Source organism: Elephantulus edwardii, unplaced genomic scaffold (assembly GCF_000299155.1).
Source record: "Elephantulus edwardii isolate Elephantulus edwardi_28Jun2011 unplaced genomic scaffold, EleEdw1.0 scaffold00040, whole genome shotgun sequence".
NCBI lineage: Eukaryota > Metazoa > Chordata > Mammalia > Macroscelidea > Macroscelididae > Elephantulus > Elephantulus edwardii.
In genome coordinates, this window is record NW_006399790.1 from 990,899 (window position 1) to 1,015,207 (window position 24,309).

General features: G+C 38.8%; 1 protein-coding gene across 1 annotated transcript in view; it reads right to left on the minus strand.

Moving 5' to 3' along the window:
• The window catches only part of ACOT9 (acyl-CoA thioesterase 9), a 38,155-nt gene extending 14,441 nt beyond the window's left edge, over nucleotides 1–23,714 (minus strand). Inside the window, exons 1-7 of the mRNA XM_006885074.1 lie at nucleotides 23,639–23,714; nucleotides 22,826–22,852; nucleotides 21,831–21,876; nucleotides 19,456–19,626; nucleotides 19,180–19,217; nucleotides 10,456–10,539; nucleotides 9,321–9,424 (exon numbers count right to left, since the gene is read on the minus strand). Coding sequence (XP_006885136.1) covers nucleotides 9,321–9,424; nucleotides 10,456–10,539; nucleotides 19,180–19,217; nucleotides 19,456–19,610 — 381 coding nt within the window. The 5' untranslated portion in view covers nucleotides 19,611–19,626; nucleotides 21,831–21,876; nucleotides 22,826–22,852; nucleotides 23,639–23,714. The remainder of the gene's footprint in view (nucleotides 1–9,320; nucleotides 9,425–10,455; nucleotides 10,540–19,179; nucleotides 19,218–19,455; nucleotides 19,627–21,830; nucleotides 21,877–22,825; nucleotides 22,853–23,638) is intronic.
• Between the last annotated feature and the right edge of the window lie 595 nt (nucleotides 23,715–24,309).

The following is a 24,309-nucleotide window of genomic DNA, read 5'->3' on the forward strand; positions in this document are numbered from 1 at the left end:
ACTTTTAAACTATTCTCTCCCCCATAGACTTCAATGCAGTAAACATAATTCGTAAGTTACTCTGAAATAGATAAGGCAAAGTGTTATTTATTAAGTACCACTTGAGTAGCCCACCCAAGCCAGGCACAGAACTAGGCTCTGAGAATGGCAAGATGATCCAGAAGCTTGTGAACTAATGGAGGAGAAAGGTATCTAAAGAAATAGAGGACCTGTAGGGTCAGTGCTGAGGCAGAGGCATAGGCTATAGGCTTTGGAGCTCTGCATGACAGTGAACCCTGTGCACTATCAGGATTTCATTGTCCTACATTACTCAAAATTCTCACTTTTTACAGGCATATTTGGCCTCCCAGTGGCACACATACCCAGGCAGTCCTGCTACTGTCTTCATGTTGTTGTGAGTCATCAGTCTATTCTAACTAATTAGAGATTCAATAGAACAAAATAAAACTGTCCCATAGAGCTTCCTAGTGTGAGATCTTTCTCTGGTGGACCAATTGCTGGATTTGAACCATCAATCTTTTGGTCAGCAGTCAAGTGCTAAACCATTGTGCCACTGGAACTTTCATAGAAATTGGTATCTTCAGAGAACTTTCAGTGTGCTGGCTACAAGTGCTGTTGTTGTTAAGTTGCCATCAAGTCTAATATGGCTCATAGCAACCCTATGAAAAACAGATCTGGACTGTGCCCTTTCCTGTGCCATCCTTATTATCTCTGACACACTCAAGCCCACTACTGCAGTTAATGTGTCAATCTACCTAGTTGAGGGTCTTCCTCTCGTTTGCCATCCCTTTACTAGAAAACATGCCCAAAGTATTTGAGACAAAGCTTTAACAGCTTTGCCATCAAGGAGCACTCTGGACATTTCTGTTTTCCAGTACCACAACTAAAAGGTATCAATTCTTCTTCTATCATCCTTATTCATTGTGCAAGTCTCAGATGCATAGCAAGTGAGTGAAATGACCATGGCCTGAATCAGACACTCCTTAATCTTCAAAATGACATCACTGCTCCTCAATAATTTGGAGAGCTCCCTGAAGACAGATTTTTCCCAATGCAATAATTTTCCTGATCTTCTGTCTGCTGGTACCAGGTGTACTGATTGTGGACCCAAGTAAGATGAAATTATTGACAATTTCAATCTTTTCTCCATCTATCATGACATTGCCTATTGGTTTCATAGTGAGGATTTTTGTTTTCTTGATGTTGAGATGCAATCCATACTGAAGGTTGCAGTGTTTAACCTACAAGTACATTGTTGTTGTTGTTGTTGTTGTTGTTGTTATGTGCCATTGAGTCATTTGCGACTCATAGCGACCCTATGTACAAGAGCCCTAAACACCATTCTATTCTGTGCCAACCTCGCTGTCTCAAACACATTCATTCCCACCACTCTACTTACAGAATTGATCCATATCATCGAGGGTCTTCCTCTCCTGTGCCTCCACTCTTCCAAACATGATGTCCCTCCCCAAGGACCAGTCCCTCCTTGCAACATGCCCAAAGTATGTCAGACGAAGCTTCAGAATCCTTGACTCCAGGGAACATTCTGGCTTTACCCTCTCTCCAGGACAAACCTGTTTGTGATCCTAGCAGTCCATGCTATATTCAACAATCTTCTCCAGCACCACAACTCAAAGGCATCAATTCTCTTTCTATCATCCCTATTCACTGTCCAACTCTCGGATGCATAGCACGTAACTGCAAAGACTATAGCCTGATCAGGCGCACCTTAATCTCCAGCCTGATGTCATTGCACTTCAGCACTCTTGAGAGGTCCCTCACAGCTGACTTTCCCAACGCAATTAGTCTCCTGATTTCCTGGCGGCTGTTACCAAGAGTGTTGACTGTGGAACCAAGTAAACGAAAACTGTTAACTATCTCAATCTCTTCACCATCCATACTGATGCTGCCAATTGGCCCAGTGGTGAGAATCTTTGTTTTCTTGTAGAAGCTTGTTTATTTTGCTGATGGTCCACTAAAAGGGTGAACTCAGTGATAATTTCATGGATTATAAAGCACAGACCTTTATTCTGACTCATAACTACTCAAATCTACAGCACAGAGCCCAGCTATCCCATAGAGTTTCCCCAAATATCCTCTTTTTTATTATTTTAATCTTTTAAAGTGATTTGGGCACTTAAATAAAACAGAAATTTTTAGAGCAAACTGGTTTCTATTCAACAGTTTTGTTTCATGACACTGATTGCAATCCCCACAATGTGACAGAAATCTTTCCACTTCCTCCATGTGCTTCTCATTTTCATTTATCCTTCTTTCTTGCCTTCTGAGCTTTCTCTCTGGGCAAATGCTGCCTTTTCCCCTCCTCATAACAAAGGTTGTTCTAAGGAGTGTGTGCCTCCTTGATGTGACTGTTCACCTATAGGCCTGTTGACTGTTTAGCTAAAAGTTGAGTCACATGGGTAAGTTCAGTTCCAGGATCAAAAGATGACGGACTAATGGTCAAAGTCTTAGTGGTTCTTTCAGATCAGAAAGCCTGGTCAGTTCTATGATTTTGTCCTACATTTTTCTCTCCTCTATCTAGGACCTCCTATTGTGATTTCTTTCAGATCAGTCAGCAGTAGTATCCAAGCATTTCCTAGGTCCTTTGGTTTCAGGCTGGTGGAGGCTGGGGTTTACCCAGTCCGTTAGCCCTTTGGGCTTATTATTTCCTTGTGTCATTACTCTTCCATGGGATATAATCTTAACTAAAGCAGACTGCCACATCTTTCTCTGGCAGGAAGGCTGATAGTTCAAATTTCCAATCTTTCTGTTAGCAGCCAAGTGTTAAATAACTGTACTATCAAGCTTCTTAAAGTAACAACAAAAGCTGTTTACAAACTAAGGATGAGTTTCTCTCATCTACAACACAAAACAGCCCTCATCATTATGACCAGTTCAGACCCTTGTCACCTTCCCACTCAACTGGAGGTAAAATCTCACCTTCATCCCCAATAATGCATCACAACATCACAAATTTTATTATGTCTCTGCCATGTTTAAAACCTTTCAGTGGTATCTCTTTTACTCTAGCATCGTTCTGATTCTGATAACACTATATGTATATAAAGTCCTCTCCAGAGAGTTGTAGATTCCTTTTCAATTGTTCACCAAACACTGTTCTCACACCTGCATCTTTTAATTTAGCCAAAACAAATAATTTAGAGACCCTGAAGTGGATCATGCTCTTGAATATCTCCGCTACATGCCTTTGCCTAATGCATTCCTTGACATTCCTGCCTTCCCCTACCTTGTCTGTGTTCCCTCCTTTGTTATGCCACCTTAACAGGGGGAAAGCCCTTTCTGACACAAGTTCTCAGTGTAAGAGATATAGACATAAGCCCCCTAGGAATCATTTGGAAATGTGTAGATTATTTTTCCCACATGATTTGAGATGCAATATCAACAAAAGTGTATCAGAGATTTAAACACTTTTCAATGAAGGGAAGTCCTATAGAACAAAGAATTTTCCCCACAAATGCCAACAGTGACCCTGCTGAGAAATACCACATAATGTGCTATAATTATCTATTAATATGTCTTTCTACTGCACTGGGAGCTCTATGATGACAAAGACCATTTTCCCTCACATCTGTATTCCTAGTACTTGGCACAAAGACTGATAGAGAGTAGATATCCAAGCAAACCAGTGTTTGTCAACTGGATGAGTGAGGCAGGTAATTATTGAACACTAATGCACTGCAATCCCAAAGGCACACTGTTCTAATTCATCAGCTACTCTGTGTGAGAACCCAGTAGAGTTTCAGCTATGAGTCAGTTCCAACACAACACGACATCCAAACAACAACAACAACAATAATAACAACACTAAATGTAAACTCCAAAAGTTTTCCCCATTTCTGTATGCCAAGCACAAAACACGTACTCAATAAATAAGTGCTAAATGAATGTTTAAAAAACTTAATGGATGTTAGAAGTGGACTATGTGATTCAAACCTAGATCCTGATTTTAAGGAATATACAGCTTCAGTTTGCTTAGCTCTACAACCAACACTTGTGTTACCAGAAGCGAGGAAATTAAAAGATGAATTGCATTGGGAAAGTCTGCTGTCAAAGACCTATGCAAAGTACTGAAGAGTAATGATGTCAGTCTGGAGACTAAGGTGCTCCTGATATAGGCCATGGTCTTTGTAATTACTTGCTATGTATCAGAGAGCTGAACGATGACTAAGGATGACAGAAGGAGTTGATGCCTTTGAGCTATGGTACTAGAGAAGAGTTTTGAATATACCATGAACTGCTAGGAGAACAAACAAGTTTGTCCTGGAGAGGGTGAAGCCAGTCTGCTCCTTGGAGGCAAGGATTCTGAAACTCCATATGACATACTCTGGACATGTGGCAAGGCAGGACTGGTCCTTGGAGAGGTATGTCATGCTTGGGAGGGTGGAGGGACAGTGTAGGAGAGGAATTTCAAAGAGATGGATTGATTCAGTCACTGGGCTTAGTGAGGATAGGTGTGCTGGAGACAGTAAGATTGGCAAGGGATAAAGCAGGGTTTAGGGCTGTTGTATATAGGATCACTATGAGCTGCAGGCGACTCAATGGCATATAACAACATAGTTGAATAGCAGCACACAAATGTGTAAGGCAGAGTAGCAGGTACAAGGAGAGAAAGGCTCAGAGAAAGATAGTATAGGAGTATTTTAAACAGAGAATCAGAGAAGGCTTCACACTCTGAATGACCCTGAAGCCCACATCAAATGTGGATATGCAAAGGCAGAGCACAAGGAATTACAAACAAAGGAAAAAGAACAGAAAGTGATAATTATTCAAGTACTGTTTAAATCATGTTTTATTCTAATGAGCACTCACTAAGTGTCAAGCATTAGAAATGCAAAGATAAATGACTCCCAATTCTTAGGGGGCTCAAAGTGTTGAGTGGTGAACAGTAAGAAAGTATAGAAGGGAAAGGAAATCTACTTAGAAATATAGGTTAGAGTTGAGTTTAAGGAGCATCATTGACTCTAACCAATCACAGGAGTTTAAATTTTCATCTACATATAATTGTCACTAGATATTTTTGAGATTTGTGAGTCAAGATGGGCTTTTGAAGACTGTGTGAAACTAGCAGACTAGAGGGAGGTAAAGTAATTTTTTTTAAAAACCATTTAAGTCATTACACAAGCTGCAATGAAGGCTTGAACAAAACACATAAATGATTAGCCAGTTGCTATGGTGATGAATTTGGTTTTTTAAATTTTTTATTTTATTTTATTATTTTGTGTGTGTGTACTGTCAAATCAGATCTGACTGGTACAAGAAGAGATTGCCCCTCCTTCCCCAGCAGAGCATCTGGTGGATTTGAACCATGTTCCTCTGGGATTGCAGTGCACCTTCTTGTCACTTGGCCACCAGAGCTCCCTTGGTGATGAATTTGTAAGACTTGTTAAAAGGATGTACAGGAAATGGAAAAATTAAAGCTACCCTGAAGGTTTGGAGCTGGGGAAGTAGGAGGGAGAAACTGAAGGAAGATCAAGTTTGGAAGGAAATTCTTGCATTCAGTTTGGAATACAATGAATTGGTGGCATACCCAGTAGGAAGTTGTGCAGCTAACACAAATGGTGCGCTTCTCTGACAGTTCGAACCCACCAGCAACTCTAGGCCTGAAAGATGAACAATCTCCTTCCCTGAAATTTACAGCCTCAGAAAACCCACTGGAGAGTCAGCTATGACTTGGTTCTGACTCAACAGCAATATGCTTTTTGAGAAAACACATTCTGGTAGAGAAATACAATAGGCACTCAGAAAAGTTCTCTTTTTTAAAAAAAACCACAAAAACAAACCCTCTATTTTATTGTGATTTGAGTGGTTTACGAAATAAATTGATTCTTAGTTCAATCATTCATATACATTTTGTTCTATAATATTAATTTCAATACCCACCATGTAATTGCACTTTCCCCATTCCTCCCACTAACTCTGAGTTCCATTAGTTTTTCCTAAGTCTTTAGTGGTACTGTGATGATCATTCCCTTTCTGTACAATACCTTTCTCTTCACAGAAAAATAATGCTTACAGTTAAGTCTAGAACAGAGATTTGGGGCTATCTCAGTAAAATCAACAAAATATTGACTAGCGGTTACTGGGATTTTACCAAGTTTTTCACAATTTATTTCACTTCATCTTCATCACAACCATACATTACGGTACCATTATTACTCTCGTGTTACACTTGAGAAAACACTGGCTCAGGAGTTAAGTAACTGAAGTCAAGCTAGAACTTTCCCAGTCACATACATGGCTAAAAAAAAGTGCAGCGGTGGGATTTGAACTGCCTAATATCAAAGGAAAAGAACTTATCTCTAAATTACTTCTCTGGAATAGAAAAGATCGCTTAAGTCATGAATTATTAGTCAAAATGGCCAAAGAGAAACATTAACTTAAAACAAAAGCTTTTACTTGTCTACCTGATTGATATTGATTTTCTTTGGCTCTCTCCTCTCAATAATTCTAGAATCTCTTTTCTGAGATTGAAATTGTCAAGAGTCCCAAGAAAACAAGTCATATGCAAGAAATCTACTGTGTGTGGCACTGAGCAGGCTATGGATCAATCATAAAAGATTTTAGAAAAAGGTGACTGTCACAGGCAACATTTACAGTAACTATTATTTATTTTAAAAATATCTTGGGCATACTTGCAAGTGGACATTTAAAATATAACAACTGTTACCTATTTGCCTCAAATAAGAAAAGTAATAAGAGAGTCAGGAGGAGGAGGAGGAGGAGGAGGAGGAGGAGGGAATGGAACTGCCTTCATGAATTAATTTTCCCCTTTGTTATGAGACCAGAAGAACTAGATGGTACCAGTTACCCTGAGGAGAGTTCAAAGGGAGTGAAAATCTGGAGCAGAACTTAAATTCTTATGGAATTCAAACTTTCTGAAGCCAATAAGGCTGCATAAGTCCCCAAGACTGGTCTTGAGACGATACTTAACCTTGAAACTATGAAGCAGTAATATTCCCTCGATTGTTCTTTAAACCTAACAACAGTCTAGGTTAGCTGCTTTAAAAAAAAATCCGTGCGTTTTGTGACATTTTTTAAAAATACGGGATCAAATCATTAACATCAACTGAATAGGTTAAATAGCATAGGGGGAAATGAGTTTATGTCAATAGGGAAGGCATAAATCAGAAAAGGAGCATAAGAATGGCTGCACAACTTGAAGAATATAATCAACATCACTGTTTCATACATATGAAAATTGTTGAACTGGTATATGTTTTGTTATGTATGTTTTTAACAGCAAAGCTCTGCTGGCCTAGTGGCAAGAAGCTGCACTATAACCCGAAGGCATCCACCCCCTGCTCTGTGGAAGAAAAATGGATAATCTCCTCCTGTATAATAGACTGCCTCTGAAAACCCACCAGAGGTTCAGCTATGGATTATTTCCAACTCAAGGGTACACAACAGCAACATATACAACATATACATATATACACACACATATCTCTTAGACATATTCTGAAATATTTAATCTCTGTCCTATTATGCCCTATAGAGTACTTTTTCCTGTCAAATTTCTTCAATTCTTTATAATGATAATTCTTTAGAATAAGTTTGGCTCATTAGAGGAACTGTTACTAAATCAAAGTAGTGTATGTAACCATTTCCATTAAATTGCCAAGAAATCAGGAGAACAACCACTTGGCCAACTGACTGGAAGAGATCTATATTTGTTCCCATCCCAAAGAAGGGTGACCCAACAGAGTGTGGAAACTATAGAACAATATCATTAAGCTCACATGCAAGCAAGATTCTACTGAAGATTATCCAAAAATGACTGGAACAGCAAATCAGCAGAGAACTGCCAGAAGTCCAGGCTGGTTTTAGAAGGGGTCATGGTACTAGGGATATTGTAGCTGATGTTAGATGGTTCTTAGCTGAAAGCAGGGAATACCAGAAGAATGTCTATCTGTGTTTCATTGATTATGCAAAGGCGTTTGACTGCGTGGATCATAACAAACTGTGGCTGACTCTCAGAAGAATGGGAATCCCAGAACATTTAATCGTGCTAATGCGAAACTTATACTTGGACAAAGAGGCAGTCGTCAGAACAGAGCAGGGTAACACCGCATGGTTCAAAATTGGGAAGGGTGTACGCCAGGGATGTGTCCTATCTCCATACCTTTTCAACCTGTATGCAGAGCAGATTATCCAAATGGCTGGACTCTATGAGAAGTGTGGCGTCAGGATTGGTGGAAGATCTATTAACAATCTGCGTTATGCAGATGACACAACCCTGCTTGCTGAAACTGAGGAGGACCTCATGCACTTCTTGCACAGGGTCAAGGACTGCAGCCTTCAGTATGGACTTCAGAGGCTCAATGTCAAGAAGACAAAGATTCTCACCACTGGACCAATTGGCAGCATCAGGATGGATGGCGAAGAGACTGAGATTGTTCACAGCTTCAGTTTGCTCAGGTCAACACTCTTGGCACCAGTAGCCAGGAAATAAAAAAAGTATTGCAATGGGAAAGTCAGCTGTTAGGGACCTCTCTAAAGTACTATAGAGCAATGGTATATCTCTGGAGACTAAAGTGTGTCTGATACAGGCCATGGTCTTTGCAATCACTTGTTATGCATCAGAGAGTTGGACAATGATTAGGGAGCATAGAAGGAGAATTGATGCCTTTGAGCTGTGGTGCTGGAGAAGAGTATTGAATGTACCATGGACTGCCAAGAAAACAAACAGATTCATCCTGGACAGGGTTAAACCAGGCTACTCCTTGGAGGCAAGGATTCTGGGGCTTCGTCTGACATACTTTGGACATGCTGTAAGGAGGGACAGGTGCTTGGAGAGGGCCATCATGCTTGGGAGGGTGAAGGGACAGCGCAGGAGGGGAAGACCCTCTATGAGGTTGACTGATTCAGTGACTGGGGTAATCGGGATGGGTGTGTCAGAGGCAGTGCAATTGGCACAGGATAGAGCAGGGCTTAGGGCTGTTGTACATAAGGTTGCTATGAGTTGCAAGCGACTCGACGGCACATAACAACAACAACAACAATTCAGACTTTGGTTAAATTCTTCTGGGCAAAATCAGAACCCAGCATCTTAACATGAATCTGTGAACGAGGTGGAAAAAAATAAACACTAAATAACGGGCTAGCATCTTAACATGGACCTGTGTATGAGTTGGAAACAATAAACACTAAATAATGGGCTAGTGTTTGTCCAGGAGAAGGATATTAATAACCCTTCATTTAGTTGAAATGAACTTTCAATTGTTTTTCTAGCAGTGGTAAGCTGCATACCTCTGTGGCTAAATAGGTAAATAAACTTTTACTTCATTGAACATACACACCTGGAACATTTGCATCTTCACTTCCAAGGATGTCTTCCCAACCCAGCTAACATGACCACTAAACTTAATGTCCTGTTCTGGGCTTATGCTCTTCTTACACATATCTGGAAAACAGAAAATTAAAGCCTCAAGAAACAATTAATCCAAAGGACAAGAGGACCACACAAACTGCAGCCTCTAGGAGCTTGATATCTAAAGAGTTAGCTGGTGCCTGGCTATGACTACTCACTGCTCTGGCCAAGATTCACAAAGTAGGTTCAAAACAGTTAAAGAAAAATGATGGACAATATTCTAAATCACAAAGCAGTCAGATTTACTGGTCTGATACAGACTGTTGGAACCCTTGAGATTATGGTCTTTGGCATCCTTCAAACCTGGATCTGAACCTACTTCCAAAGATCATCTTTCAGCCAAACAATAAACAGGCCTATAGAGTGATAAAGAACACCTGTGGGGAATGTACTCCTCATAAAAAGCAGTTAGAAGAGATCTAAAAGGCTGCATATGCAAAAAAGTCCCCCAAAGTTCATCAAGCAAGAAAGAGCAGGAAAGATGGGCAAATGAAAATGGGGAAACCATTGAGAAGGGGAAAGAATGCTCTTACAACAAGGGGATTGCAGCAAAGCGCAAAATGTATATAATGTATTGAAAGAATCCTAATTTGTCCAGTAAACTTTTCACACAAACCACAAAAAAATGTTAAAAAAAAAACCAAACTAGAAAAGTGCTATGTGACCAAACCATAAAAAAACATTCTGTAATGTACATAGGCAGTTCCAATAACATATCTTTCTTTTCTTCGAAACTAAAATATTTTTGACAATACAAAAAATACTTAAATGTAAAATTAAGCACTTTGACATATAACATTTCAAACATTTTTACACACAAACAAAAATTTCCCATAAACAGAAAATATCTCCCCTAATGGCATCCACTTCCTAAACAACATGCCTCTAGAAACTCTATGAACTTTGATAAACATAGATAGTTATAGAAAGGCTTCATTCAGGCTTTTGTTCATAGGGTCGCGATGAGTCGTACTCAACTCGACGGCAATGAACAAAAACAACAATCTAAAAAATATCTTCTACTTACTAAGAATATTGAATACACAAAAAATCATACTGCTTACCTATTTTGTCCACAAGGGCTGTAACTATGGATAAAGGACAAGTCTTAGCTGCCTCAATTCTGCTGTGTTTGTAGCAAATAAGAACTATAGGAAAATAAGAGCATATCAAATATGCATGAGAATGATTGTATGAAACACGGTATGAATGATGAACGGTGTGAAAAGCAATGTATACCGAACTTTGTAAGTAAACCAATTTTTTTTTAAAAAAGAACAACAAAAAAGATAATATTAAATAGAAGAAACACTAAATTATTTATTAACATTTTCAGTTTACTTTGTGATATTCACAAAAATTCTTACCTTGCTTTGAAGGCCAAGATTCCCACATTTCATTTGAGATCTTACTACATGATAAAAGACTTTTAGATCTTCCATTCTAACTGTTCTCTCAATTATAGAGGTAAGGAAATAAAACCAAAGCTCAACACCCAGGACCACCAAGTGCCTTGTGACCGCTCCACAGAGACAGTGTCTCTTGTCCAGAATAATAATCCAGCATCTAAGTCTGACAGCATCAAACAAATTATTTTCAGAAAACACAAACAAAATCAAAAGAATTCAGCTATTTTCCTTCTGACGCTAGGAATTGTAAAACAGCTATTTAGTCCATTTGTCCTTCTTCCTCCTAACATTCTCAGTTCTTACACTATCATGTACTAATCTATATACTTGTCATAGTTCAACAAGTATTTGTACATGCTAAGCTTGGTCTTGCATACCTTCAAATATTAACTTAGTTAAGGTTGGAACATTTATTCATTTGTTCACCATCTGGATGTCTTCCTTGGTGAAGTGTCTGTTCATATTTTGTGCTGCTTTGTTCACGATAGCAAAGAGTTGGAAACAACCCAAGTGCCCATCAACAAACAAATGGATAGAGAAGTTGTTGTATATTCACACAATGGAATACTATGCAGTATTGAAAAACAAGGAAATCACAAAATATTATACAAAATGGGTGACCCTGGAGGACATTATGCTGAATGAACTATCTCTGTCACGAATGGACAAATACTGCATAATGCCACTGTTATAAAACAGGACTTACATCGGGGTTGGGGGGAAACTAAGAAGAGAGGAGATAAACAATATACACTGCATTGAAATAGATGAGGGAAAAAACTATCTAAAAGGAATATATGAGTGGTGACTCAGCATACCCTGGCCACCAGAGCATGATGTCAGCAACTGAAATGACAGTCTCCCCCTTCAGGAATCTGGATAAATTCTCAGATTCAGGACTGCTGAGTCACAGCCTCCCCAAGTATGAAAAGTGAAAAGGCCCAGAGCTATCTTCTAGAGACCAAAAAAAAAAAAGGATCTTGAATGTTTTGGAGTCTCTTTATAAAATGATTTTTGAGATAATTAAAAACTCAAATTATTTAAAAAAAGGAATATATGATCAATCAACTCTGATGCATAACAAGTGATTGCAAAGACCATGGCCTGTAACAGACGCACCTTAAGTCTCCAGAGAGACACCATTGCTCTTCAGTACTTTGGAGAGGTCCCTAACAGCAGACTTTCCCATGGCAATATGTCTTTTCATTTCCTGGCTACTGGTGCCAAGAGTGTTGACTATGGAGCCAAGCAAACTAAAGCTGTGAACAATCTCAATCTCTTCACCATCCATCCTGATGCTGCCAATTGGTCCAGTGGTGAGAATCTTTGTCTTCTTGACATTGAGTCTCAACTCATATTGGAGGCTGTAGTCCTTGACCCTCTGCAGCAAGTGCTTCAGGTCCTCCTCAGTTTCAGCAAGCAGGGTTGTGTCATCTGCATAATGCAAATTGTTGATAGATCTTCCACCAATCTTGACCCCACATTTCTCCTCATAGAGCCCAGCCTCCCGGATGATCTGTTCTGCATACAGGCTGAAAAGGTATGGAGATAGGATGCATCCCTGGCATATGCCCTTCCTAATTTTGAATCATGCAGTGTTCCCTTGCTCTGTTCTGACGACTGCCTCCTGGTCCAAGTATAGGTTTCGCATTAGAACGATCAAGTGTTCTGGGATTCCCATTTTTCTTAGAGTCAGTCACCGTTTGTTATGATCCACACAGTCAAACGCCTTTGTATAGTCAATGAAATACAGATATACATTCCTCTGGTATTCCCTACTTTCAGCTAAGATCCATCTAACATCAGCTACAATATCCCTAGTACTTACCAAGGAGGATAGAAGGAGACTGATGCCTTTGAGCTGTGGTGCTGGAGTATTGAGAGTATCATGGACTGCTAGGAAAACAAACAGATTCATCCTAGAAAGGCTTAAACCGGCTAGCTCCTTGGAGGCAAGGATTCTGAGGCTCCGTCCAACCTATTTTGGACATGTTGTAAGGAGAGACCGGTCCTTGGAGAAGGACATCATGCTTGGGAGGGTGCAGGGACAGCGCAGGAGGGAAAGGCCCTCTAGGAGGTGGATTGATTCAGTGACTGGGGCAATAGGGATGGGAGTGTCAGAGACAGTGTGATCAGCACAGGACAGAGCAGAGTTCAGGGCTGTTGAACATAGGGTCGCTATGAGTCGCAAGGGACTTGATGGCACATAACCACAAACAACAACAACAACAACAACATATGATTAGGCATTATTTGCATGACAAGAGTCCAGAATAAGAGCTGCATAGTAAAGTGGATTGGTGGAGGGGAGGACTGTATAACAATGAAAGAATTTTTTCTTTTTTCAAAGAGAAAAGTGAACTGGGGGGAGGGGTGGTCAGGGAGTAAAATGTGCAACAATGAATGAATGGGGGGGCAATAAGTAAAATGAAAAAAACTTTTAAAGGCACAGGAAGGAAAACAGAGTTTCTCACATATTTAAGATACAAGTACACCTCAGCCAGGGGCTGCACAGCTACCCTGGGCAACTTCACCAAGGCCATCTTTGAGACCTATACCTATTTGATGCCAGATCTCTGGAAAGAGACGGTGTTCACTAAGTCTCCCTACCAGGAATTGACGGATCATCTTGTAAAGACTCACACCAGAGTCTCTGTGCAGAGGACTCAGGCTCCAGCTGTAGCCACCACATAGTGGATTTTCTTTAACAAATAAAGTGACTTAAGTTCTAGGGGGAAAAAAGATACTAGTAACAACTAAAAGACTGATATGGTTATTTGCAGAATTTAAGATGACAGAAAGCAGAAAATAAAACCATGGGTATAACCAACATTTAAACTCAAGCTCATTGCTGTAGAATTGAAACTGACTCACAGCTAACCCTCCAGAGAGTTTTCGGAGGCTGTAAATTATGCAAGAAGAGTTTGCCCATCTTTCTCCCACAGAGCTGTTGATGGATTAAAACTGTCAGAGAGGCCTTTGGGTTAGTAATATAACTCCCAATGGACTACAGCATCAGAGCTCCCTATAACAAACATGAAGTAATCAATACAGAAGAACCTACAAAAGAGACTGGGAAAGAGTACCACAAAAGCAAGAGAAAATGTCGAAAGTCTAAGAAGGACCTCAACAATATTAGAAACTGTAAAATGTTCAGACAAGCCTTGAAATTACCCAGGAGTAATAAGGAGTCAATAGTGAGTCTGACAAGACCAGATTCAGTAGCACATACAGGGCACAACTGACTGGAAAATAACAAATTAACAGGAGGTTAGGAAGTAGAGGCAATGAGAGCAATGGATTTTTTTCCCCTCCAATTCTTTCTTGAAACTCAGCTATAAAGGTCAACAGTTTGAGAGTGTTTTAAGAGAAGGGGCTTTATCTAGACTCCTCTTAAAGATAGAAGAACCTTGAATATGTTTATAAGTTGAAGGACAAGTTGAGCATAGGCTTGAGCTATGAAGGCAAAAGTATAACAAATAACACAAGTTTTAAGAAACTATAGGAATGCAATTAGTGAGTAGCTGATAAGGATTAGTCATTAATAAGAGTAATGAGAAAATGGGGTATGGCAAAGAAGTTGGTAAATACAGAGACAACTAAGTCAAATACACACACCAAAAGCCACATATATACATAAATTTAAAGGCTAAGAAGAATTTTTATCTATGTTTACTTCATCTGGAAAAAAATAACTTGAGAAAAGCCAAACAATGGACTTAGATTGATTATTTTAAAAGTTATGAATAAAGTTTGAAGACTTCTCACTTTCTCAACAGTTCAGGTCTAAGGTCTCTAAGTGAGAACAAGCAAAGATAGCAGAGAGCATGTGCTGGAGACTAAACCAGGTGAAGAGTATGGCTGCATGTGGCCTCATATGGGTGTCAAAAGCCTGATAAAGACCATGGTCTTTGCAGTCACTTGCTATGCATCAGAGAGCTGGACAATGACAAGTGAGGACAGAAAGAGAATTGATGCCTTTGAACTGTGGTGCTGGAGGAGAGTACTGAATATACCATGGACTGCTAAGAAAACAAACAGGTTCACCCTTGAGAGGGTTAAACCAGGCTCCTCCTTGGAGGCAAAGATTCTGAAGCTTCATCTGACATACTTTGGACATGTTGCAAGGAAAGACCAGTCCTTGGAGAAAGACGTCACGCTTGGGAGGGTGGAGGGACAGCGCAGGAGAGAAAGACTCTCATGAGTTGGATTGATTCTGTGACTGTGGTAATGGGGGTAGGTGTGTCGGAGACAGTGAGATTGGCACAGGACAGAGCAGGGTTTAGGGCTATTGTACATAGGGTGTCTATGAGTCGCAAGACAACCACAACAGAAAGGTCTTAAGGAAGGGGAAGTAGCGAAGTAGAAAATTAATAAATAATGAATACTTATTAATATGAGTGAAAGGAAAGACAATATGGAATGAATGGATGATCAGGCACTGTGGGTATTATAATCAATGCTATGGAACAAAATTTGCATGAATGAAAAAAATTTGCTTTGTAAAGTTTCATTCATATTACAATTGGGAAAACAAAAAAAAAGAACCTGGGTCCCTTGAAGATCTGACTTATTCCATTATTGGAGAAAGAGAAGTACAAGACAAACCTAGAACATCTTACACCAGACAGGGAGGAAGTATGTAAAGAATAGTGGGCTAACATCTCCCCATCCCCTCTCTCCCCCAAAAAATCAAACTAACAAACCAGAAGTCAGACTGAAGGGACTGAGGCAGACCTAGGATAACCTGATCATCAAAACAGCTGATTAAAATTTAGAAGCAGTAAGTTTATATTAGTGAGGGAGGAGGAATTTGAAAAAGAGTGAATATGGGTGTACAACTTAACATCATAATCAATGTTACTGTACATATCCTCAACAACAACAACAACAAATCATTTTAAAAAGAAGACAGACGATAGTGTGCTGGGAGAGGAAACCATGTCACTTGGGAATATTTTGCTTTAAAAAACTAAGGAAAAGCTAACTGACTCAAATGACTGAATAAGAGAAGCTATTTAAGATCACTGAACGGTACACAAGACCGTTAAATAGCAAATGTTGCAATACTTAAGTATTTACCACAGTACACTTAAAAAATATAGATGCTAATAACATAAAACAAGAGTCCTGAGCCCACACTAATTTACAATATAAATTTAAAAAACCCAAAATATAAATTTAAAGAGCAATGATTTTGAAAAATACTACTTAATATGGGAGAGATTGGCGAGCATTATGCTAAGTGAACTGAATCTCATAAGGACAAATATTGCATAAGATCATTAATGTAAAAATAGAAGGATAACTAGTAAGATGTGTACAAAAATCCAAAGGGGGAAATGGAGGGAAGAGCAGGGCTAAGGATGCGGAAGGGGGAAATCACAATTTCACAAAACTTGGTGGGCAGAGGGAGCAGGTGAAGGAATTAGAAAAGATCCAAGGGCGATCTGAAAAGGTGGGGCAATGGTGGGCATACCAATGGTGATTACTTTTATAAAACACAACGTATTGTTGTAAGGAGAGACCGGTCCTTGGAGAAGGACATCATGCCTGGGAGGGTGGGGGGATGGCGCAGGAGGGGAAGACCCTCTATGAGGTGGATTGATTCGGTGACTGAGGTAATCAGATGAATGTGTCAAAGACAGTGCTATTGGCACAGGACAGAGCAGAGTTTAGGGCTGTTGTATATAGGGTTGCTATGAGTCACAAACGACTCGACGGCACATAACAACAACAACAATGCAAAATAAAATGTGTGAAACACAATGAAAATGAAAGATTGTATAAAACATAAAGTATGTGAATTAAACATAATATAAAGGAATTATTTTATAAAAATCAATAAAAACTATTCTTTAAAAAAGAAAAAAACAAGGTATGAGAATGATCATATGAAACACATGTGAATGAGAAATGTACGAAACAAAATACATGAATTTTGTATGCAAACCAATACAAATACTTTTTAAAAAATAAACCAATAAATTCAAAGTATAATGAGGAATGGGATATTTTCATGGTCTTACCTGGGGGAAGAGAGTAGTAGCTTTACAGTGAGGAAGTCTGGCAGACATCACTTTAATCAAATAATCCAAGTTAACAAATCAAACCCATGCACATTTAATAGGATGCAATAAGAACACAACATCCTTTCTGTAGGGAGCTCTGGTAGCTTAGTGGTTAAGGAGTTGTGCTGGCAATCCAAAGGCACATTGTTTAAATCCAACAGTTGCTGCATGGGAGAAAGATCTCCCATGCAATGAACTGCCTTTGAAAACCTGCTGGAGGGTCAGCTAAGGGTTAGTTCTGATTCAAGAGTACACAGTAACAACAACATCCCTTCTGTAAGATTCCTGGAAAAGATGTATAAGCTAAATCTAATCATGGGAAGGCCTAACACAAATCCAAATTTAGAGATACTGTAAACAATTAGCCTGTAACTTTCAAAAATGTCAGCCATGGACATTAAGGGAAGACTCCTGACAAGACAACTAAATGCAACATGTAATGCAGAACCGACTCTTTCTGCTATAAAGGACATTACTGAAACCACTGGCAAAATATAAATGGGATCTGAAGACTGGATAGTATAATGTATAAGTGTTAATGTCTTATCTTCTGTGATGTAAGAATTTGTCCTTATTTATAGAAAATACACATTAAAATAGTTTTGGGTAACATGTCATCACTGTTGTTTTTGTTAAGTGCCATCAAGTCTCCTGCAACTCATGACCAGCAGCTCTGACTCTTGCCCCATCCTGAGCCGGTCTCATTGACTCCAACACACCTACCCCCACTGCCCCAGTTTCTGTATCAATCCATCTCATCTAGGGTCTTCCTCTCCTATGCTGTCCCTAAACCCTTCTAAGCATGATGTTCTTATCTAAGGACTGATCCCTCTTAGCTACGTGTCCAAAGTGTGTGAGATGGAGCATCAAAATCCTTGCCTCCAAGGAGGAACTTGATTTCATCCTCTCTATTTGTTCTCCTGATGGCCTATGGTATATTCAATACCACATCATGAAATGTTCCACCACCACAACTCAAAGGCATCAATTCTTCTTCTGTCATCCTTAGTCACTGTCCAGCTCTCTGATGTACAGCAAGTAACTGATTTCCTAACTGCTGGTGTCAAGAGTGTTGACTGTGGAGCTGAGTAAGTTTTAACTGTTAACAACCTCAATCTCTTCTCTATCTATCATAGTGCTGCCAATTGGCCCAACAGTGAGAATCTTTGTCTTCTTGATGTTGAGAGTCAATCCATACTGAAGATTATAGTCCTTGACCTTCTGCAGCAAAGTACTTCAGGTCCTCCTCAGTTTCAGCAAGCAGGGTTGTGTCATTTGCATAACATAGGTTGTTGAGTCTTCCTCCAATCCTGATGCCACAATCCTCATCACAAAGCCCAGCTTCCCGAATGATCTATCCTGCATATAGACTGAAAAGGTACTCTCTGCTTTCTGCCAAGATCCATCTGACATTGGTGATGACGTCTCTAGTGCCACAACCTCTTTTAAACGCAATTTGTATTTCTGATAGTTCTCTGTCAATGTACTATTCCAGTTGTTTCTGGACAATCTTGTGCAGGATTTTGCTTGTGTGTGATATTATAAACAACTTAACCTCATATGATCCAATAAAAATGTTTTCATATTATATTTGCTACTTTTCTAAAACTTTAAAATGGCTTTTTAAGTTTTTTGAAAGAAATGTGTGCTCTATGGCTAGTTCGTTAAAACACCTGTCTTGTAGTTTTTAGAAAAAAAGAATTCCACTAGGAGGAATCTATGGGTTGTTCTTATTTTTAGTCTGGGTTTTGTGGAATCTATGTTTACAGAAAAAAATTATGACAATCCTCTTCTTCATCTGTTCTCTTTGAACATGAGAGGGAGGGGGAAAGTCCTTTCCAATTACAGGATTCAGGACATAAGCATCTGTTGTTGTTGTTGTGTACTGCTGAGTCAAAACTGACCTATAGCTGACCCTCCAGCAGGTTTACAGAGGCAGGAGGAGACTGTGTACCTTAGGGATTGCAGCGCAACTTCTTGTCACTAGGACACCAGAGTCCAAGCATCTATTTTTGTTTTTGTATACCATAGATTCGGAATTGACCCATAGCTGACCCTCTAGTGGGTTTTCAGAGGCCATTAATCACACAGGAGTAGACTGCCCATCCTTCTCCCGCCGAGCAGCTGGTGGCCTCAAACTCTCTGCCTTCAAGACTGCAGCACAACTTCTTGCCACTAGGTCACATAGTCCATAGAAAAACTGCACTGCTAACCCTCTCTGAAGGTTAAAATCCACCGACGGGTCAGCTATGAGTTGGTTTTGACCCCCTGACAATGAGAGAGAGAAAAAGGAAAAAAATATCAGTACCTCCTAAGCTGTCAAGATCCTCAAGAATCCTGCCAAATCTGTGAAATAAAGCAAACTGTTAACTAAATGAAAATAACAATTATCTACCTTTATTAATAAATATCAAACTTTAGGGTGATAAAAATCTTCTATAATTTACTGTGATGATGGTTACAAAACTCTAATTACATTCAACGAAATGAATTGTACACTTTAAATTGGTGAATTGTATGAAGTGTGAATTATATATCAAAGATGCCTTTAAAAAATAAAGACAAATAAAAATAGCATCATTACCTTACAGTGTTTTGAACAGTCAAATACTTCTCTCGTAATTCAGGTTCACTGCCCAAAGGCAAGAGAACTTCAGTATAACTGTCTTGCATTCTCCTCAGTGGCAGTTCTTCCTGTGACTTAGCCAAAAAACTACGAAGTGATTTCCTTTCCTCCATTGCTTTCACATGGTCTCTGAGGAAAAAGAATACAAACTTCATAGAACACAAGGTCAATGCTATCACACAATTCTAGTGACATAGTCAATGCTACCAAAGGAGGAAAGAGAAGGTGAAAGAGAGGTAGGTGACCCACCTCATCTCCTCTTCCATCCTCCCCTCCCTCTTTTCCCTCATACCATTTTTGGTAAAAGTTCTTACATTTGTACTCAAGAAAAAACATTTAAAAGTAATACCAACTCAATTCATTGCCATCTGGTCAGAAACAGCTGACCCTCCGGTGGGTTTTTTAAGAAGCTGTAAATCGCACTGGAGGAGACTACCCAACACCATCCCTCAGAGCAGCTGGTGGATTTGAACTGCCTGACTTTGGGTTAGTAGTGCAACTGCTTACCCACTAGACCACCAGAGCTCACAAAAAGTAATATAGATATACTCAAATGGCTCAAATACTCCCTCTCATTAAAAAATTACTGTAAAAAAGTTTACTCAAAGAAGAGAATGCCAGTGTATGTCACTGAGTTGACTTCAACTAATAGAGGCCCTACAGGACAGAGTAGAAGTGACCTACCAGGTTTTCAAAGCTTTAATCTTTACAGGAGCAGATCACAAGTCTTTTCTCCCTTGGAGATGGTGAGTTTGAACCACTAAGCTTCTGGTTAGCAGCCAAACACTTAACCATTACTCTATCAAGTCTCCTTTACAAAATAGAATGTTTGATAGCAAGCTAAAAAATATTCAGAGTTGGATATAACCATGCATATAATACAGGCTAAAGAATATTATGGTCACTGAACTCCCATCTCTCACCTTGACAATTCTCATTTTCTCACTTGCCTCAGTTCTCTCTCTGCCTTCAATTTCAGGAAAGAAAAAGAAGAAAAATGGAGCACATCCAAATGAAGTATGGAAGGTAAAGCAAATAAAGGAAAGAGGTGGAACATATAAAAAAAGTGAAAGGAAGGGAAGGAAAAGAAGAGAAAGTAAAGGTAAAAGAGAAAAGAGATAAGAGAATAAGGAACTAAAATGTTGACAGTATCAATAATTAAAATGTCTTTCTAAGCTTCACTTATGTAATACAAATGTCAGGAATGTTTAGTATTACTTCAAGTGTCTAGATGTAAATTCAAGTCTATGAAAAACAGAGGAACAGGTAAAATGACACCAGATGAATCCAGCGTATGGAACATTTTGCATGTCAAACGATTTTACCTTTTAAAACCAAGCTCATAGGAAAAAAGGGGAGAGACAACTAAATTAAGGAAATGCATGATTGTTGATTTTGTCAGGTAAACAACTATCCTTACTTGTTGGAGATGCATGCTGACATGCCAGGTCTATAATTTACTTAGAAATTGTCCAGTCAAAATAAGTGCATATATAAAACAAATTAGGCAAAATAATAACAATTAATGAACCTGGCTAGTGGTTATACAGGTGTTCACTCTTATTACTTTTTATTATGAAATTTTTCATAAAAGAGTTAAGTTCATCAGACAATTTATAAATCAATGATAAGATTGTTGGGGTTTTTTCATCTTATTTTAGCCTCAAAATTACAAAAATGGTGTTTTTCCATTTTGCAGTAAAGAATTACTGAAAGAAAGAGAAAGATTGGCCAGGTTAATTATAAACAGGCAATACAGGAGTCAGGTTGTATGACATAACAGAAAACTCTGATACTTATTTAATTTCTCTGAGACTCAGATTCCTTACATCTTTAAAAAAATGAAAGACCTATATTCCACAAGTATTTGACCAGTTTTGTTATGTGAATCAGTAAAGTAATACAGTCAATGTACTATGGAAAGCATAGTTACTATTATGTGCCATCGAGTCAGAACTGACCCATAATTGACCTTCCTGTAGGTTTTGAGACACAAAACCACATGGGAGGAGACTGTCCATCTTTCTCTCATGGAGCAGCTGGTGGATTTGAACTCTACACCTTTGAGTGTGTAGCACAACTCCTTCCCCTATGCCACCAGAGATCCCTATGAAAAGCACAGAGTACATTGGAAATCACATTATTTTATGACAGTGATGTATCAACTGACAAGTATGTTTTAATATTGTTCTTCTCTCACAAGCAAAAAAATTTCCAACCCATCTCCAAGCAGAGAGTCCACGATCCCTACAAAAAGACCACTAACTGAGCCTAGAGATAGCCTAGCACAACATTTTGGGGATAAAAGCATAAATGAAGACAAGAATGCATACCTCCAGTTTGTGGATGCTCCCACTATCTCCCGCAACTTATTTCGAACTGAAAAAAAAAAAATAGAGGTTACTCTACAAAGCAAATATGAAAAGTTGATTGTGGCAGTGAGCTCAAGAATTATAAAAGCAATGCATGCACTCAAAGCTTTAAAGATCCAAGGATTTACCTTTAACGTCACAACAAAGAGCTCAAAGAAGGGATTAGGCCTCTGTTCCCTTAAAACCTTAACTGACCCTCAGTGCAAAAAAACTAGTGTCAATCAATGTGGTCTGTATAGCCAAATGAAAACAGATAATTCCAATCACTTATCCACAGTGTAAGTACATGAGTCCCTTTAGGATGGAAATACTATGAGCAGGATCCACACTTATTTTCTTATAGGTAGTGTTAGGTCAAATTAAGTTTGATACTAATATTTGGCCATCAAAATATATATGTCTGAGCCTCTTTATAATTTATTGTTTCTACAAAAACAACAACAACAAATTTATAATTATGATGATGGTGAAGAATATAGAATATACCACGGGTTGCCTAAAGAACATACAAATCTGCCTTGGAAGAAGTGTATGCTTCTTAAAAGCTAGGATGGTGAGAGTTCATCATGAATACTTCTGGTGGCCAATCTCTGGAGAAGGATATCATGCTTGTTAGAGGGTCAGTGAAAAAGAGGAAGACCCTCAATGAGACGGACTGACACAGTGGCTGCAACAACGGGCTCAAGCACAGCAGAGATGGTAAAGATGATACAGGACCAGGCAGTGCTTTGTTCTGCTGTAGGTAGGACTGCCAGGAGTCAAAGCCAACTCAAAAGCATCGAACAACAACAACTATCAGAAAAGTGTAAGCCAGAAAAATGAACAAAGAATTAAAGCAGTGTAAAGCAAAATATACAATGTAATTTTCGTTAATGCCCATAGCCCAAAAGTACAAGAATGAATTAGTGCTAAAAATAAAAAGCACTTTAAAAAAGTTGATACGAATTACCACACACCATGATTCACATGTATAGGTGAACATGCTATACAGATGAAGGGAAAATAAATTAGATAATCAGTCTTAATACAAAACTGAAAAATAAATCTACAGTATTTTAGGTAACATGTTAAGTTCATACTGAGTTTTTTCCTACTATTTCAAAGTAGAATTTTAAATGATATATTTTATGTACAATAGATATTTATTTGAATCCTTTAAAGAAGCCATAATTTTAATTGTAATGAATATTTCTGAATAGACAATCCATATCTGTTTGCATATCAGACAAGTAACTGAAATTCATTTCAATTAAGCCTGGATTAGCAACATCCCTCTAGCAAAACTACAGACTAACAGCATTTAGTACAATCGGAGGGTCCACTTTATAAACTCATATATTTTAGGTTTCTTTCTTGTATCCATGCACAAGAAGTAGAGATAGATCATGTCACTAAAACTGTTTAGTCCTTAAGGGTCCCAGGAACAATAGATGAAACTCTGAATGAAATCTCTACCCCAAAAAAACTCTGTGTGTGTGTATGTATATATATATATATATATATATATCTATATCTATATCTATCTATCTATCTATCTATCCATCTCATATCATAGGAATGGGCAAGATTTCAATTTGTTGTTTAAAACTATGAGCCAGATCCAGAGATCAGACAATGAGACAATATATATATATATGCAAGCTATCATTTACAAATGAGAAGTTTGTCAAAGATCTATCTTTGATATGATAGTTTTCCCTAAACTATTGTTCTAGAACCCTCCTAGTCTTCTGCTACATCAACCTTAAGAGGTAAACAACTTTCCTTACCTTCATCAATGTGGAGGGTCCTTTGTTTCTTGAGATCTTGGAACCCATTTGTCAGTCCTCTGCTAGGAGCAAGCAGCCCCCTACTCAAGACAGAAAGCCTACAAAACAAGATAAAACACATTTAGAGTAGGTTCTTTGAGTTCTTTCCTGGAAACTTCAAAAGCCGATGACTCTTCCCAGAGTACTTGGCCATATCATGCCCTTATCATACATTCTTATAAAGGTTTATAATTGTTTCACGATTACATGTATATTTCCATCTATGGATACTCCATAAATTATCTTTACAACTAGAATAAACATTCCTTAAGAGCAAAGACCAGTTAGGCAATTATCTACAAACAAAAAGTTCGACCAAATTTAACAGGTTTATTCTATGTTATTAGCTCCAGAAGCCCAGAATCAATCTGGTAAACATTTATTTTGCTCTTAACTGTTGTTGTTTTTGTTGTGTACCACTGAGTCAGAAATGACCCATAGTTGACTCTCTAGTGAGTTTTCAGAGGCAGTCAATTGCACAGGAGGAGACTGTCCATCCTTTTCCACAAAGCAGTTGGTGGCCTCAAACCGCGTGCCTTCTGTATTGCAGTGAAGCTTCTTACCACTAGGTCACCATGTTGTTGTTGTTGTTATGTGCCGTCGAGTCGTTTGCGACTCATAGCGACCCTATG